Here is a 16,989-nt window from a genome sequence, read left to right as displayed (position 1 = left end):
TTAAACCTGCTACTAGATTTAATGTAGATTTCTAGATTTGAACCTTTTCTGTCTGGGCATGACTGAATGATTTTTGTATGGCCAACACAATTTTGGAATTGTCTGCTATTTTGTCTGAATTATCTTCAGATCAGGATTCCGAGCCTGGTCCTGGAGTCTTCCTGTCCTGCACGTTTTAATGTTTGCCTTGCTCACAATGAAGCCTTCATGAAAGCTTAAATGGATGTGTTATATTAGTGAAAATATTACAGTGTGCACTATAGTTGTTGTTGGCTGGGGAATGTGGGATCTATAGTATCATTTGCATGAGTTTGTTTGCAGAGCAGCTCAATGTTCTGTCATGCGTTCTTTGGGCTCACAGCAGCCCCAGTCTTCCTGACACAGCTCCAAAACCAGGAAGTCCCAGACGGATACCCGGTCAGCTTTGACTGCGTGATCATCGGCAAACCTTCTCCTAGCATACGGTGGTTCAAAGATGGGAAAGTGCTACAAGAAGATGACCATTATATGATCAACGAAGACCAGGAGGGCTGCCATCAATTGATCATTACAACTGTAAGGCCACTCGACATGGGCGTATACCGCTGCGTTGCTGAAAATGACAGTGGCATTGCTTCCAGCAAAGCGGAGCTTAGGGTGGAAAGTGAGTATACTGATGAAAGAAAGTGGCTTCCACTTCATGAGCAGAAAATCTTAATGGATTGAATGCAGACTCGGAAATCTTTCACTTTCTTTTATCAGTGAATACCAGTGTTTATTGCATGTCTTTGCGGTAATAAGCATGCATTGTCACCAACTGAATGTCTGAGATTTATTTATCAATGTTGCGTTCAGACAAATCTGATTGTAAAACAAGTGTACAAAGTTTTTCTGTTTATTTCCTTAATCATCAAATTTGATTTTGCCATTTGAGTAATCAAATATGGTGCACAGTTTTGCTTTCCATAGCTAATAAGATTACAAAATAATGTAGCTGATAATACGTTGGGTTTGTATCAACACAAACATGTCGGATGTGATTTTATTTCCTAGGGCTAGGTTTTAAGTGGTTGATTAATTTCTTTGAGCGTCATTTCAAACAAGGTTATTTTATTTGTGTGTATATTATTTAGCGTACCTATGCATAAGACATATGAATACAGGACCGATGGCTGGAGCTTACGTTTTGCTCGTTGCTCGGATCTTCGCTTGTTTCTACGCAACTTTGAAGACTAAAACTCATTGTCCTTTGTCTGAAATAACTAATCCTTTTTAGCTAGTCTTAAACTTGCAGTCAAATTATTAATCCTTTATTACAACTGACATGAGCCAACATAAATATTTATAAAGGTGTATTTCAAATGCATTTACTTTTCATGTGACAATGTAACACCTGAGTCAAATGTATATAGAATTAGGGCATAGAAGCCTTTATTATCACCACATATACATTACAGCACAGTGGAATTCTTTTCCTCACATACCCCAACTGAGGAGGTTGGGGTCAGAGTGCAGGGGCAGCTATGATACAGCTCCCCTGGAGCAGGGAGGGTTGAGGGCCTTACTCAAGGGCCCAGCAGTTTCAGCTTGGCTGTGCTGGGACTTGAACCCTGATCCTCCGATCAACAACCCAGTATATATTGCACTATATCATGAGTGCTGACTTTATCTCTGTTTTTTCTGACATGATTTATGAACACTTTCTATTCTGACCTAAGCTTAACGTAAGTTTCTTGACTTGGGTGTTCTCAGCATCCTCTACTCTCGCACCAATTAACTAGATGTACTCTTTTAACACATCTAAAGTATGTCCTCTTTGGTCTTCCTCTTGACCTCTTACCTGGCAGCTCCATCTTTAACATCCTTCTACCAATAACACTCTATGATGAACAACTCTTTCAAATGATTATGTAGGGTTCTCTTGGGTGTTATGTAGCCTACTGAACGCTACATATTGTTGTATGCGGTTAATAGACATAAATATTGACCACCTCATCTCACGTAACATCCTTAACAATCTCCATTTTGTCAGGAACTTTAATGTCTATTTTCCATGCATTCAAAAAATTGTATTTTTTGCAGTGTCTTGCAGCTCTGACTATGACACAGCAGCTGATGCCACAGAAACGTCTTCGTATATTAGCGCTAAAGATTACGTCTCTAGGTAAAAATCCAACCCTTAAAACATTCATTCTTGGTTTCCTTTTGGTGACTTTGAAACACAGAAATGGGATTCAGTGCTCATTTTCTACTGCGGCAAGATTGTGCGTATTAAATTCAGACATATGCTTTTTGATCCTTTGTGTTGCTGCTTCGTTGCACAGTTCTGAGCACAGAGACACAGAGGCGTTTGAATCCGTGGTGGAGGACGAACAGCTTCCACAGGTGGTGGATGAGCTACATGACCTCTGTCTGAGTCCTGGAGCACCCAATGCCAAGATGAGCGTCAGGGTCAAAGGTCAGGCATGTTCGTTTAACATCGACCTTCATCAAGCATACGAATATGAGTAGCGTTTCCGTTCTCACTGTAGTATTTTTAAAAAATTTGGAAAACTTTGGGATGTGGTAGCGTTAATTTTTTCTAATAATAACGGTCGTTGCACTTTTTTATGGTAAAATCATGAGAATAAAAAACAATGTTCATGGTTTGAACTTGATTTTTTAGGATTCCCCAGTCCAAAAGTTTACTGGTTCAAGGATGGAGTGGCGCTGACCCCAACAGACAGGGTTTTGCTGTCGACAGAGAGAGACGTGTACAGTCTGGAGATTGCGGAGGTGAAGCGTGAAGATAGTGGCGAATATTCGGTCTACATCAGCAACGCAGCTGGAGCGGCCTACTCCTCCGCACGCATGGTTGTACTTGGTATGTGAACCTGTCATATTTAGGAGAATCAAGTGATTAAATCTGAACACCACCCAAAGTTACGCTTCTTTATTTCATGTGCAAATAACATTTTCTTGTGCATAAATTCCTTATTCCAGTTCCAGGAGAGCGCATACCTGAGACTCTGAAGATTAGAGGTGTGTTTGGATATAACCATGTGCCTTGCATCAGTAATGTGTTGAATATGTGTAAAGTTATGAAGAGGTTTCCTTTAAATGCTCTTTGGTTTTTTCCATGCATCAATGAACCATCACTTTACAGACTCCAAAGAGCCTCTGGTACCTCCACGTTTTCTCGAAAAGTTCTGCAACCGGACGGTGAAACAAGGAGCGAGCATCACACTGTCTGTTAAAGTGGAAGGTGCTGTGTTTTCTCTACTGACCTTTACATGACTAGTATATTGTTAAATCTAGAGTATAACCCTAATGGTGATCTTTTTTCGAATGCACCCTTACCTGTAGGCTCTCCAACTCCCTGCGTGAACTGGCTGAAGGAAGAAGCACTGAAGGACGTTATGTGGATTAAAGCAGACACTCCCGGATACAAGATTGCCAGCTCTGGCTTTCAGCACAGCCTTATTCTAATGGATGTAGGAAAGGAGCACGGCGGCACCTACACCTGCATCGCCAGCAACCGCGCTGGCCAGTCGGTCAACACCGCCCGCTTGGACGTGGACCAGGGTTTGACCGCATTCCCGAAAGGACAGCAGAGCATCGTTACACCAGAGTAAGATTTTTAACGACATTGTTTACCTAAAACCTAACCGTGAAGTGTCACGGCTATGGCTGTTAAAACATGCTTTCATTGTGTGTTTGTTTACAGCATTTGCGGGATTACAATCAGCCCCCCAGAGGAAGAAAGCAAAGGTCAGTGAGCAGTGTTTATTATATATACGTACCATCAACACTGAGCAGTTAATACTCTAAACAATGTGATTCCACCACTCAAAGACTGCCTTTTAATTTGTTTTTAAGCTCAAACTGACTAAGATATGGGGGGCACGGTGGCTTAGTGGTTAGCACATTTGCCTCACACCTCCAGGGTTGGGGGTTCGATTCCCGCCTCCGCCTTGTGTGTGTGTGGAGTTTGCATGTTCCTCCGGGTACTCCGGTTTCCTCCCCCGGTCCAAAGACATGCATGGTAGGTTGATTGGCATCTCTGGAAAATTGTCCGTAGCGTGTGATTGTGTGAGTGAATGAGAGTGTGTGTGTGCCCTGTGATGGGTTAGCACTCCGTCCAGGGTGTATCCTGCCTTGATGCCCGATGACACCTGAGATAGGCACAGGCTCCCCGTGACCCGAGGTAGTTCGGATAAGCGGTAGAAAATAAATGAATGAATGAATGACTAAGATATGGTGGACTCTTATTACGAATGATATCATATTAGTCAGGTGGTACTGATTTTCTATAGCAGCAGCTCTAATGGGTCTCATATACAAGCCTTACTTACTAAGAGATTTAACTCAAGCTACTACAGTATACCCGGTAAACAATTTTCTGTCTGTAAACAATTGCTTCACCTGCTGGAACAATGTGTCCTTACCTTTCAGGAGAGCCCAAACTTCCCTACCTGCCTGGAGTGGATACTGCCGAATTCTTACAGAAGCTAACCTGCCAGATCACGGAGATGGTCTCTGCCAGGATCACACAAGGTGAGGGGAAGAGAGCTGTTCAAATTTGACTATCGTCTCATAGACCACTTAAAGAAACCATTTAAATGTGTTCAGGACTGATATCACAAAGAAATGCCTTTTTTTTCTATTTTCTAGGATGATAATAGTAAACAGAATAATTATATGCATATAATTATATTATATGTTTAAAACACTGATTATAAAGGGGAATAGAAACATTTTACCAGTCCAGTGTGCTCCATTCCAGTTTATTGTTTATATATAATTGACACCCATCAGTCGTTGGACTCTAGAGTCATGCTGTAAAGCACATGTGAGTAAAAAGGGTCACTGTGTAGAAGCAAATTCATTTCGCTTATTATTATTATCTTTAATAGTTTTGCCATTTTTTCCCCCCTCATCCATTTCCTGACTCCATTGTCCCATCATTCCCTCCTCACTCATTCACTCATCCCTCTGCCCCTTGACTTCCCAGTGCCTCCACACACTCACTGAAACTGATTTGTTATTCAGACAGCATACAGAACCATCAAGTGCTCCAGTGGATGAAAACATGGCCCAAAGTGACCAGTATGTATCCAGAACAGACAAAACTGCAGCATCTTCATCGTTGCATTTTCACCTGGGTGCAAATACGGTTTCTTTACCTTCATCCGATTAGTTTAATGCTGCCCTTTCTCCAGGATGACTAAATTATTTCCTTTTTATCGTAGAATGAAATGTTTCATGTATTACCTTCCTCTGTCTCTCTTTATACCTCTCTGTATCACCGTTTCCTATTTGGTCTCTGTCCACGTGTTTGCCTGTCTTTCTTTTAATCTGTCTGTTACTCTTTCACTGTCTTTCTGTCTCTCTTAATGTCTCCCTCTCTCTCTCTCTTGCTCTCTCTATTGTCTTTGTGTCCCTCTCTCTCCCTTTGTATGTCCCATTTTTGTTTTGGATGACGGTTCAGTTTTCGTTTTTAACTGCGTAACCTGTGATTTATTCTATCTGTCTAATATTAGTTAATGATATTTAAAAATCAGATCGTTTTCTGTGTGTTTCTTTCAGCCTCATTACGTGTGCCTGGAGCTGATAGTGATGATGAGAGTAAGACTCCATCTCCGTCTCCTTTCCACGGACGCTCGCGTCCTGCTTCGCTGATTGCTGACTCTTCCTCGGAATCCGACGAGGGTGAAGCCCGAGGAGAGGTAACGCTCACCCGTTCTATATATATATATATATATATATATATATATATATATATATATATATATTCTATACCATATTTCCATGTTAAGCGTCACTTCTTTGTGCAGATGTTTGACATCTACGTAGCGATAGCGGATTATAACCCTATGGGACTGAGTAAAGAGAGCGTCGCTCTAAAGGAAGGGCAGTACGTGGAGGTCCTGGACTCTGCTCATCCACTCAAATGGCTCGTGAGAACTAAACCCACTAAAACAACACCCTCACGTCAAGGCTGGGTCTCTCCAGCATACCTAGATAAGAAGCTGAAGGTGAGTGTCACTCGTCCAAGTTTAAAGCCTTGTCATGCCGATAGCCTTTCCCAAAGTCCGCTCAGGTTCTTCTGGTTTGTTATTTACCTCACTAAATGCTACAAATGCCTTGGCCTTTAGGTTTCTGCAGATACAGTAGAAGTTCCAGAGACCACAGGAGAGGAGGTCTCTGAAGGGGAGTACAAAAGGAAGCTCTGGTGCGTTTTCACTCTTATGTGCACACGTTCACTTCACGTAAATAAGGTTGTTTTTCTGAATAAACATCTTCGTATAACGCAGATGTGCACACTTTTTTTTTTCTTTTTCTTTTAAAAGCCAACTCATCCAGGAGCTCATTAGCAGTGAGAAGGAGTTTGTAAAGGAGATGGACTTTGTTACATCGCACCATCTGAAGCATATTGACGAAGAGAGCACGCCTCCTGAAATTCGCACTCACAAGGACGCCATCTTCCGCAACATCAGTGACATCAATTCATTCCACAGCAGGTACGTAAATTAAAAGAGGAATAACGTCTGTGTGGCGAATCCGCGACTTGCAAGGGCACTTCGTTCTAAATCCCAGCTGCATCACACAAGGTTCTTCTGGTTTCTTAACTGAATGTGAACTTGGAGTGTTTCCACACGTGAAGTCTCAAACCCTCTTGATTCATTCGCATATCTTATATCATATATAAAATCTTGGCATGTTGTACCTCAGAATGTTTTGGAAGGGTTTGCAATCAGAAATGTTGGGTTTGTGCTTTAGATTATCTCCGCTGAGGGATTTGGGTCTGTGCTCTTTATTTTGGCACCTTTTATTAATTTTTTGTAGTTTCTTTTGAGGGAAATAATTGTGTAATTGTGTTTAAATAATTGTGTAGATTAAATTATACATTTTAATTTTTTTTATGAGCTAGAAAGTGTAGTATTTAATTTCTGGCCCTCTGTTCCTGTCCTTCCTTCCTTCCTTCATTTATTTCTTTATTTACTTTTTTTTTTTTTTTTAAATAGTTCTTTTCTACCTGGGCTGGAAGACTGCGACACAGATGACGACATCGCCATGCGCTTCCTAAAAAACACAGAAGGATTTGAGAACTATCTGCAGTACTTGGTAGGTCAGGCTAAAGCCCAGGCTACCGTTAGTGAGAAAGATGTTCACAAGTATTTCAAGGTAAGACCATAAACATGACTTACAAATGCACATACAATGAAAATGTGTGGTGGGGAAATAAGTGTTGTTTTAAACGCATAAAGGGGGAGTAATGTTAATGTTCTTTATCTTATTTTGACACAAAATCTTACTATTTCTAAGTAGAATATAAAATTTTTTTAAGGGTTGTCACTATTCTTTTACAAATTTTAATACATTATGTAATATTTTATTTAATATTTTACATATTAAATTAAAACATATGTAAAGCTTATTTTTCACTTAAATCTTACACACACAGTCAGGCTAGTGAAATGTGCTAATTGATTTTAGCCTGTAAAAAAAAAAAGTTCACAGATCATGGTGTCATATTTATGTTGTTAACATGGGTGCTTACAGCAGTCTGGTAGTTTATGTAGACAATTTGAAATTTAAGTCATAATAATAATCTGAAAATTAAAATGACTAATGTGACTATGGCTTTGTGCGGATTAAAGCAAGAAATAATTGTCGCCCTGTTCGTAAATTAGAACTACACAGATTCGGAGTTGGCGAATGTGGATCCTGCAGAAGGGCCGGTTCGGAGTGTGAATAGTTATCTTCAGAGACCACTGGAGAGAATCCAGAAATACAAGGACCTCTTAAAGGTAACACACCACCTTTACTTATTAACACAATGTTAGCCATGTTTGTTTGGTAGAACATTTTGCCTTAATTTGACCAAATTAAAATGCACCTACGGCCTTACTGACATGGATTTGGAATGTGATCTGGTCTGTAGGAGATGATTAAAAATAAGGCAAGGAACGGACAGAACTGCTGTCTTCTAGAAGAGGCCTATGCTATGGTTTCTTCTCTTCCCACGCGCTCGGAAAACACGCATCACGTCTCCCTCATCGAGAACTACCCTGCCAACCTGGAAGCCTTAGGAGAGCCTATCAGACAGGTACACACAAACTATACACGTTATTATTTAAAGTGTCATATTAATTACGTTATATAAATGTACATAAATAGCCTCGTGTTATTATATTAGCATGGATCATAGTCATACACGTTTTGTACATTTCCGTGCTAACAGATTGGTAGTAATAGATAGGAGAGAACATGATCTTAACCAAGGGAAAGACAAACACGGCTCAGAATTATGACTTTATAGGATTTGCAACAGAATACAGAGTCAGTATGGTAAAAACAGATAGATAAGGGCTAAACAGAGAGCAGGAGCGTTAGGATAACAAACCAACAACAAGACATGGACCCAAAGCAAAGGTAAATGGCAAAACAAACAAAACCGCATGTAGGACTAATTAGCACAAACACTTCAAGGAACCTCTCTGAGATAGGGGTGGTGATGGGATTCTAGAGATGGGTTAACAATTTTTGTTATGGTATTGTTATATCATTCATTCACTCATTTTCTACCGCTTATCCGAACTTTTTGGGTCACGGGGAGCCTGTGCCTATCTCAGGCGTCATCGGGCATCAAGGCAGGATACACCCTGGATGGAGTGCCAACCCATCACAGGGCACACACACACACACTCTCATTCACTCACACAATCACACACTACGGACAATTTTCCAGCTATGCCAATCAACCTACCATGCATGTCTTTGGACCGGGGAGGAAACCGGAGTACCCGGAGGAAACCCCCGAGGCACGGGGAGAACATGCAAACTCCACACACACAAGGCGGAGGTGGGGATCGAACCCCCAACCATGGAGGTGTGAGGCGAACATGCTAACCATTAAGCCACCGTGCCCCCCACCAACAAGAAAATCATATTGTCCAATATATTCTCAGAATATAATTAGAGTTGGGGAACAAATCTAAGTTCTAAACAGTCAAAAATCTTGTTTTAAATCAGCATCATACCACTTGCCTAAAATAAATTAAACTTTTGCAGTAGAAAACTTTACATTAATGGTTTTTATTTAACCGTTTAAATGCCTATAATATATTTTGTTGACCTATGCCTTACTTTTTAACAAATTTTGATAGGGGAAAAACATTCAATTGGATTTCAAACAAGCTTTTCACCTTCTCTACAATATACTACACCTCTAATTTGGGTGACTTTAGCATTTACAGAATGTTTTTAAATGAATTTTTATTTAAAAATAAATGTCCATAGCTTCTAAAAGGTTAAATGAGTTGCCTTCACTTGTATAACAGAATACATGATCTGTGGAATTAAGCTACATTTCCCTTATTTTGGTCTGTTTTGTGGGGGATTTAATTTTTTCAGGGCCCCTTTATAGTGTGGGAGGGTGCTCCAGGAGTCCGAACCTCTTCAAGAGGCCATCACCGTCACGCCTTCCTCTTCAAAAACTACATCATCATCTGCAAACAGAAACGAGACACGAACTCAGACATCCAAACGTACACGTTCAAGAACATGATGAAGGTAAAAAAAAAAAAAAACTGCTGTTAAGGCTTTACTAAAAAAAATATATATATATATATATATATATACACAACAAATTTATAGGAATAATTACCTAGGTAAATGACGTCTAAGCATTTTTAGAATGTACCATGGAATTTTTATTTGTTTATAGTTATGTTTCGTTTATTAAACTTGTTTCGTTGATGTTCCACGATGTTGAAAGTAAAGTTTATGTATCGGTTTATGTACTGATATGATATCAGCTTACCAACATTGACGTGAACGAGACTGTGGAAGGAGATGAGAGGGCGTTCGAGATCTGGCACGAACGTGAGGACTCGGTGAGAAAGTACACCCTGCAGGCACGGACCGTCATTCTGAAGAACTCCTGGCTCCGTGAACTCCGCAACCTTCAGCAACGCTACAGTATGCCAGCATGGAGTGAGTAGCTCATGTCCCACTCCTTGACAGTAGTACAGCTGCATATCACTGGTTCAAATTAAAGCCCTTTTTCTAATTCATTAACGTTTCTATAGTAACAATTCACAACTTGGTTTGCTCTACATACACTGACTAACTATTTGATTTGACATTCTTTGTGAGGAGATTTATGGAAACAGTTTCCAATGTTGGTATTTTGTTGCAGTCAAAGGTAAAGCTGTAACTTTATGGGGTTTTCTGGCATCTCAGGACAGACGTGTTACTGAGAAATGGTAAAGGGTAAACACGTCAAGCTTCATTGCTTGGACACTGCAAGAAGTTTTACTGTGTTATTTCGATAGTGTAGATTATATAGTAAAATTTGTAGCTACTGAAAATGATGTAAGGGGACACGGTGGCTTAGTGGTTAGCACGTTCTCCTCACACCTCCAGGGTTGGGGGTTCGATTCCCGCCTCCACCTTGCGTGTGTGGAGTTTGCATGTTCTCCCCGTGCCTCGGGGGTTTCCTCTGGGTACTCTGGTTTCCTCCCCCGGTCCAAAGACATGCATGGTAGGTTGATTGGCATCTCTGGAAAATTGTCTGTAGTGTGTGAGTGAATGAGAGTGTGTGTGTGCCCTGCGATGGGTTGGCACTCCATCCAGGGTGTATCCTGCCTTGATGCCCGATGACGCCTGAGAGAGTGGTAGAAAATGAGTGAGTGAGTGAGAGTGAAAATGATGTATTTGAGTGGGGATAAAGTAATTGTGTGTGTGTGAACAGGTCCACCAGACTTTGAGGCAGTGTTGACTGACTGCACAGCAGAATTGGGACAGACGGTCAAACTGGCTTGTAAAGTCACAGGATCTCCTAAACCCGTCGTGGCCTGGTTTAAAGGTAAGTGTGGTGTTGGACTGTTCTGGAATTCTGCTTGTCGTTGCGCCGTTACTCCTTGGTCAGGTCCGCACCTTACTCGTGTATATGATTGTGCAGACGGCCGTGCCGTAGAAGTTGACCCTCACCACATCATTATCGAGGACCCTGATGGTTCCTGCACTCTTATCCTGGATAACATGACTGCTGATGACTCTGGCCAGTACATGTGCTTCGCCACCAGTGCTGCAGGAAATGCAAGCACCCTGGGCAAGATTACAGTACAGGGTGGGTACCAGGACCCAGTTTCTAGTATTTATCCTACAATCCACATCAAGAGGAAAAAAATCTTAGAAATGTATCCCTTTTTTTTTGCTTTTTCAGTACCGCCACGCTTTGTCCACAAGTTGAGAAACGTTTCCTTGATCGCAGGGGAGGATGCTCAGTTCACTTGTACGATACTAAGTGCCCCACGTCCAAAAATAAGGTTCTTATTTGCCATGCTTGAATTCTGTCATTTCTCCTTCCAAAAATGTGCTTCATTATATTTTAATTGAACTCTCTTGCCCCTGCTTAGGTGGTTTAAGGATAGCAAGCTGCTAACAGACCAGGAAAAGTATCAAACCTACAGTGAGCCACGTAGTGGAGTGGTGGTTTTTGTTATTAAGAACCCTGGAGAGAAAGATCTGGGGCGCTATGAATGTGAGGTACAGTATTGCAGAAGAAATACTTGGTTTCTTTAAACATGTCAGAGCTGCTGTTAGCATTAAGCCATTTTAACCAATTAGAATCCAGAAATCAATTGCTATTATTTGTATTTTTTTTTTTTTGTGCAGTTGTCTAACCGGCTGGGCAACGCAAAGTGTGCAGCAGAGTTGGTTCTTCCTACCTTAGCGATGGCAGGAGGAGAGCAGGCCATATCTATTGAAGGTAGAGAAAATGATTTAGAGATGTAAATAAATGTTCCATACTAAAGATGGATTAGGATTAATCTTTCGGGTACACTGACCTGTGAGGGATTTCATGGAGGTACTTTGTGGAGTGGATTTTAATTGTTACCTATATTATACATAAACATTTCATTTTTGGTTTTCTTCTAGTTACAGAGCAAGAGACTAAAATCCCAAAGAAAACCATCATAATGTAAGTCTTTAAAATTGTATATACATATTTATGCATGCAAGAGATTGGGAATTACGAAAAATGTCTTCCGATTTCTTTCGCAATTATGTTAGCAATGCTAACATATATTCATCGATTTAAATATGTCCACTATTGACTTCAACCAGTTGAGACATTGTGTAGAAATTCTATATTGTCCTTTTGCAGAGAGGAGACGATCACCACTGTTGTGAAGAACACTCGAATGAAGCGCCACGCTTCTCCTCGCACATCCTCCATGGGAGTTTACCGCTCCGAAGCCTCCACCCCTGACCCCCCTCGACCGAGGAGGACACTGGCTAGAAAAACTGTCCCCACATTGTACGTCACAGAACCAGAGGGCACCGCAGCCAAGAACCCCAAATGGGTCGAGGTGGAAGAGATAATCGAGTATAAAGTGAACAAGTCACCAAAGCTGCCGAGGAGAAGAGGCGCTTCCCCCAGCAAGAGACAACCTCCTGAGAACCCTAACCTTAACAACTCCAACAACAAGTTAATGGAGGCATTGCAATCGTCAGAGGCTGGTGTGGATTCACAAACGTTTTCTTGGGAAGCTGAGTCATTAAGCGAGTTGGAAACGTTAGATTCTCCAGAAGTGGAAGTCGTGGATTTTGATCAGCCGTGCGTCTTGACTGAAAGCGACGATGACACAGAAGATATTCAGGCACGTGGGGGGTGTAGTAAAAAAATCTTAGATGACGGGAATAAAGTGTTTTCCCTGGAAGACCTGGAGGATTATGTTCCTAAAGAAGGGGAGACATTTGGTTGCGGAGATTCACAAGTTCCTGAAGAGAAACCATGTGAAATTTCTGTTCTGCAACGAGAAATTAACGAACTCACCGTCGGCCACCCTGTCCTGCTAAACCTGGGCTGTCCAGTAATGAGCCCAAAGGTCCGTCCTGGGTTCTTCAGTCGCGTCAAGGAGCACTTCTCTAACGTCTTTTCCGACCACTCTCCACCTGGGACAAGCGGAGAGAAAGTTGTCCCGATTCGTGTTGGCGGGGTGTCCTTCGGCCAGTCTGAGTCCTTTCCCGGGTCCTCGAGAAGTCACGCAAAGGTGGAAGTAACTCGAAGGTACTGCTCCGAGGTTCAGCGAGGGATTGGGGGTGCTAAGCAGAGTTTCAAAGCTCAAATCTCTGCACCGGTTGGACAACCGGTCACCGTTCAGATCCCCAAGATGAACCAGTCTGGAAAACCGTAATCAAGAAGAAACCAACAGTCAGGGCCTGACAATATTGCTACCTATTGTACCCGTTTTGTCTTAAAGCCCTGTCATCTTTCTCCTAACTCGTTTCTGACTTCTAGCTCTAGCTTTTGTGGTCACTGGTCAGAGTCAGGAACATGTATGAGAAAGGTGACCTCAGGGTAACTCCATGCACTGACAATGTTTGCAATCTACAGATTGAGGAGCCTTCTGATTTGTACAACTAGAATGTACACATTTCAGTCAGCTTCCTTCCTTTCCTAGTACTAGCAACGTCAATGTTTAACACAATCAAAACAAACTGTATTTACCTCCAAAAAGATTTCCCTAACATGGATATACATCACAGAACAGTGACTATAGTGGAATTTTTTTGTTAATGTCAACAGATCAGAGATATGGCCAGATGTTGCAAGTCTGAAACTATGAACCGTTGACGTACAGTACATAGCTGGCAAAGTGTTAGCATCGCTTGTCTAGCGTCCCTGTTTTGCTCAAGTACTTGAACGATTCATAGCATCCGGTCACCTTTTACTTGTTTGCTTACATCTGATGGCATTAACAACATTTTTAAGGAATTGTTTAGGAATTTTAACAAATGTCAGAAGTTTTTATTTATTAAAGTGTTGACGGATTTTTTTTTTTCTAGCTAACAATTTCCGTTAACTGATTCTCTCTTTTCAAAAATACAATAATATGCAAGCAAAGGTTTCTCTGGATACCTGGAAGTGAACCTTTTTGACAATCTCTGAATATAAATTTTTAATCAGGCTTTTATTCAGCTACAGATTTTTGTTTTGTCTTTGTGTAGAAGTTTGAATTATTGTTTAGATTTCATTGCTCTGGGACTGTTGATCATTTTGCTTAGCCAATTTTCCTGCACAGAGTATTTTTTTTTTTAGGGGTTTGTTTGTTTTGATCCATCCATGGGTTGATGAAGGCTTTTAAGCTAAACAATTCAATGACGAGTCAAGTTTCAGTAACGGGATCATTCCATGTTTTCCAGAAGGTCCTGAAATGCCCTCGCTTAGGGCAACTAGGGTCAAAAACTGAGTTATATACACTGAGAATGGGTTGAGTCTTGGTACGTTAATCGTGGTATTTAACATGTCTCGGTATATCACCCAAATGCCATGATAAATGAGCATCCTTGGGTTTACCATTTAATGCCTTCTATTTAAAACGGTACATGACCTGATCAACCCAACACCTGATACAGCAGCACCGCAAACACAACCTTATTGGTATTGCAGTAAATATCATGTTGGCATGTCAATGTGTACCTATAAAGTTCATCTGTATAATAGGTGTAATCGTTAAACTGGTGATTATACTCCATGTATAATAATTTAAGCTCTGTTTTAACTGTGGAAAGTGGGATTTTTGGGAACGTTTCATGCTCTGGATAATACAAAAGTGTTCAGTAACACTGCATGTTTTGAGAGCGTGTCCAAATGCATTTCCATAACGTATTTATGAATGAAGAAATCTGAGTATCTATCTCTTGTTATAGTTACTGCAGAGATTTGATTCAGCTTGAACTGGGGTTGGTTTAAGGTTGCAAAACCTCTTGGCATGAATTTTATTATTATTATTATTATTATTATTATTATTATTATTATTATTATTATTATTATTAGAGAAATCTTGTAGTAGATCTTTTCCCAGATATGTGTACTACGTTTTACTGAACTGGTGTTGGATGCATTTTCTGAAATACAGCTAGAGAAAAAGTCTTTTAACCAAATACATGTTTGGGGCGTGAGTGTCTGGGAAGAGTAAAGACATCTAGTTTAAATGACTGTATAAACTCTGAATAAATAAAGCGTGTCCTGCTGAGTATTACTAAAATTGTATTTCTCCTTTCATGTTGCTTTGACATCAAGACACTGCATTATCCAAATTAAGTATTATACCTAAAAACTTGGTACTGTACTTTTCAATACTCAGAAGTGAGTAACATTCTTGGTACTAATTAATCAGAAGTGTCCTATCTGGTGTCATTCAGGTGCATGCTTTGCAAATCATTAAATCATGGTTTGTTTTTGCCATTTTTATTAACAGAGATATATTCTGAATACATTTAGCATCGTTTCTTGCTGAGAGACATCTGGAGGTTGACGGAGGCTTTGAAGCTAAACTTTTTCTCTGAATTGAAATGCAATCAGGATCGTTCCATGTTCTGAAAGTTCCTGAAAAGTCCTTGTGTAAGGCAAGGGCAAAAACTGCGATGCATTGAGTCTTTAAATGTGTTCATCTTGGGGATTTCATCTGACATGTCCTGGTATCTCTTATCAGAACGAATAAGCGTCCTTGGTGTTACCGTTAATGTCATTAATGACTAGAACAAAGCAGCACCGCACACACGACCTCAGCAGTGTTTCAATATTATCATGTGCCATGCTGTCCAAATGCATATCTGTAACTTTTTATCAACTTGTATTAAACCGAGTCTCTCTTGTGTATCTATCTCGGATAATACTTTACTTTACTGCAGATATTTGAGGTTGCTTAAGATCTTGGCATGAGTTTTATGCATTTGGTGAAAAGTAAAGGCACCTACCATAAATTAGTCTAAATGAAAATTTTGAATTGTATTTCTGCTTTGTGTGCTTTGATGTCATGATGATTCTGTTCTTGTACTGTTAGACTTTGACCTCTTATGCAAACGTTTTTGTTATTTTGAAAAAGTTTTATGAGGTAACGTGAAGGTCTCAGTTATTTTAACGAACTCTGGGAAGCTTCTATATAAGCTTCACTAGCTAGTATACCAAAAAAAAAGTGTTAATACTAGTTAGTGGGGTTTTTTTTGTTTGGTTTTTTGTGTAAGGGCTGTAATATTTTACTGCTTTATGTGTAAGGTTTGCCTGATCCCTCCTCCTCCATGTTCTTCCTTTCAGGAAACGGTATTAAGCGTACAATTGGTTTCAAAAGTTCATTTATGGTGCGTACTATGACTATGGAATGCTCTGACTGGGTATATGATGGTCCACCTGATATGATGGTCCACCTTAAGTTCTATACACATTATTACTTTGCAAATTTAGTTTTTTACATATAATCTCATACAGTGTAAGTCCGACAACCCTATTTTTAAGTAATCGCCATTTCTTGTAGTGTCCTTTGCAGTGGTTACAGGTCCACATGAATGCGTTTGAGTAATAAAACAACGTGATGTCACATGATGAACATTAATATGAAACTGCAGGCCATGAAGCAGCAGCTTTTGCCACAGTGTGTTTTCAAGCTCCACAATAAAACAGTAAGAAGATTTTCTATGTTTTGTTTTTTTTTTTTTCTTCAACTTTTAATGATTTATGGGAACTTGACTCCTTGGTGGTTTGAATTAATTGTATTTGTGTGGGTGGGGCTTTAATAAAAATGCACGCCTAACCAATGCCATTTCCCGTTTGTACATCTCACAGTCGTTACAGTAATTAACCTGATCTAATTATCTTGTTTCGTCAAGTCATGGCACGCATGTCTTCATCTACAGTTACTGAGGACTATGTAAATTGGATAAATCTCTCTCTGTCTGCTTCTGAACTTGAGCCAAAACAGTTGGTGAAAAATGAATCAAAAGTGTATGCAGGCAACTTTATTTGGCTGAGTGAAAGACATTTGTAAAGTGAACTTACCTTCTTCAGACATTCTCCAAGCATTGTAAGCCATAGAGAGAGCGATTAAGTGAGCCCTTGAATGGTACCACCTTTAGCGTATATTGCATTTATGTACACATTTGTCATCACTAATCATGATTACATATGACTTCCTTAATCATATTTACATTCATCACATACACACACCCCTTATA

At 40.3% G+C, this 16,989-nt stretch overlaps 1 protein-coding gene across 2 annotated transcripts in view; it reads left to right on the top strand.

The window, feature by feature from the left end:
* Positions 1-15,004, top strand: part of obscnb (obscurin, cytoskeletal calmodulin and titin-interacting RhoGEF b) — a 52,690-nt gene extending 37,686 nt beyond the window's left edge. The window contains exons 49-74 of one of the 2 annotated variants that reach the window (XM_060871040.1): positions 362-643; positions 2,062-2,143; positions 2,304-2,437; positions 2,645-2,842; positions 2,962-3,000; positions 3,125-3,223; positions 3,325-3,589; positions 3,686-3,729; positions 4,414-4,515; positions 5,011-5,067; positions 5,548-5,687; positions 5,796-5,996; positions 6,117-6,193; positions 6,312-6,482; positions 6,987-7,146; positions 7,656-7,772; positions 7,907-8,071; positions 9,379-9,537; positions 9,783-9,960; positions 10,721-10,834; positions 10,931-11,098; positions 11,195-11,297; positions 11,388-11,517; positions 11,647-11,740; positions 11,911-11,953; positions 12,140-15,004. In XM_060871040.1, coding sequence (XP_060727023.1) covers positions 362-643; positions 2,062-2,143; positions 2,304-2,437; positions 2,645-2,842; positions 2,962-3,000; positions 3,125-3,223; positions 3,325-3,589; positions 3,686-3,729; positions 4,414-4,515; positions 5,011-5,067; positions 5,548-5,687; positions 5,796-5,996; positions 6,117-6,193; positions 6,312-6,482; positions 6,987-7,146; positions 7,656-7,772; positions 7,907-8,071; positions 9,379-9,537; positions 9,783-9,960; positions 10,721-10,834; positions 10,931-11,098; positions 11,195-11,297; positions 11,388-11,517; positions 11,647-11,740; positions 11,911-11,953; positions 12,140-13,172 — 4,355 coding nt within the window. In that variant the 3' untranslated portion in view covers positions 13,173-15,004. The remainder of the gene's footprint in view (positions 1-361; positions 644-2,061; positions 2,144-2,303; positions 2,438-2,644; positions 2,843-2,961; positions 3,001-3,124; positions 3,224-3,324; positions 3,590-3,685; positions 3,730-4,413; positions 4,516-5,010; positions 5,068-5,547; positions 5,688-5,795; positions 5,997-6,116; positions 6,194-6,311; positions 6,483-6,986; positions 7,147-7,655; positions 7,773-7,906; positions 8,072-9,378; positions 9,538-9,782; positions 9,961-10,720; positions 10,835-10,930; positions 11,099-11,194; positions 11,298-11,387; positions 11,518-11,646; positions 11,741-11,910; positions 11,954-12,139) is intronic. The other variant, XM_060871041.1, reaches the window with a different exon arrangement.
* The last annotated feature ends 1,985 nt before the right edge of the window (positions 15,005-16,989 follow it).

This window comes from Tachysurus vachellii, chromosome 5 (assembly GCF_030014155.1).
Source record: "Tachysurus vachellii isolate PV-2020 chromosome 5, HZAU_Pvac_v1, whole genome shotgun sequence".
In the NCBI taxonomy this organism is placed as follows: domain Eukaryota; kingdom Metazoa; phylum Chordata; class Actinopteri; order Siluriformes; family Bagridae; genus Tachysurus; species Tachysurus vachellii.
This window is presented reverse-complemented; position numbering and strand designations above follow the sequence as displayed.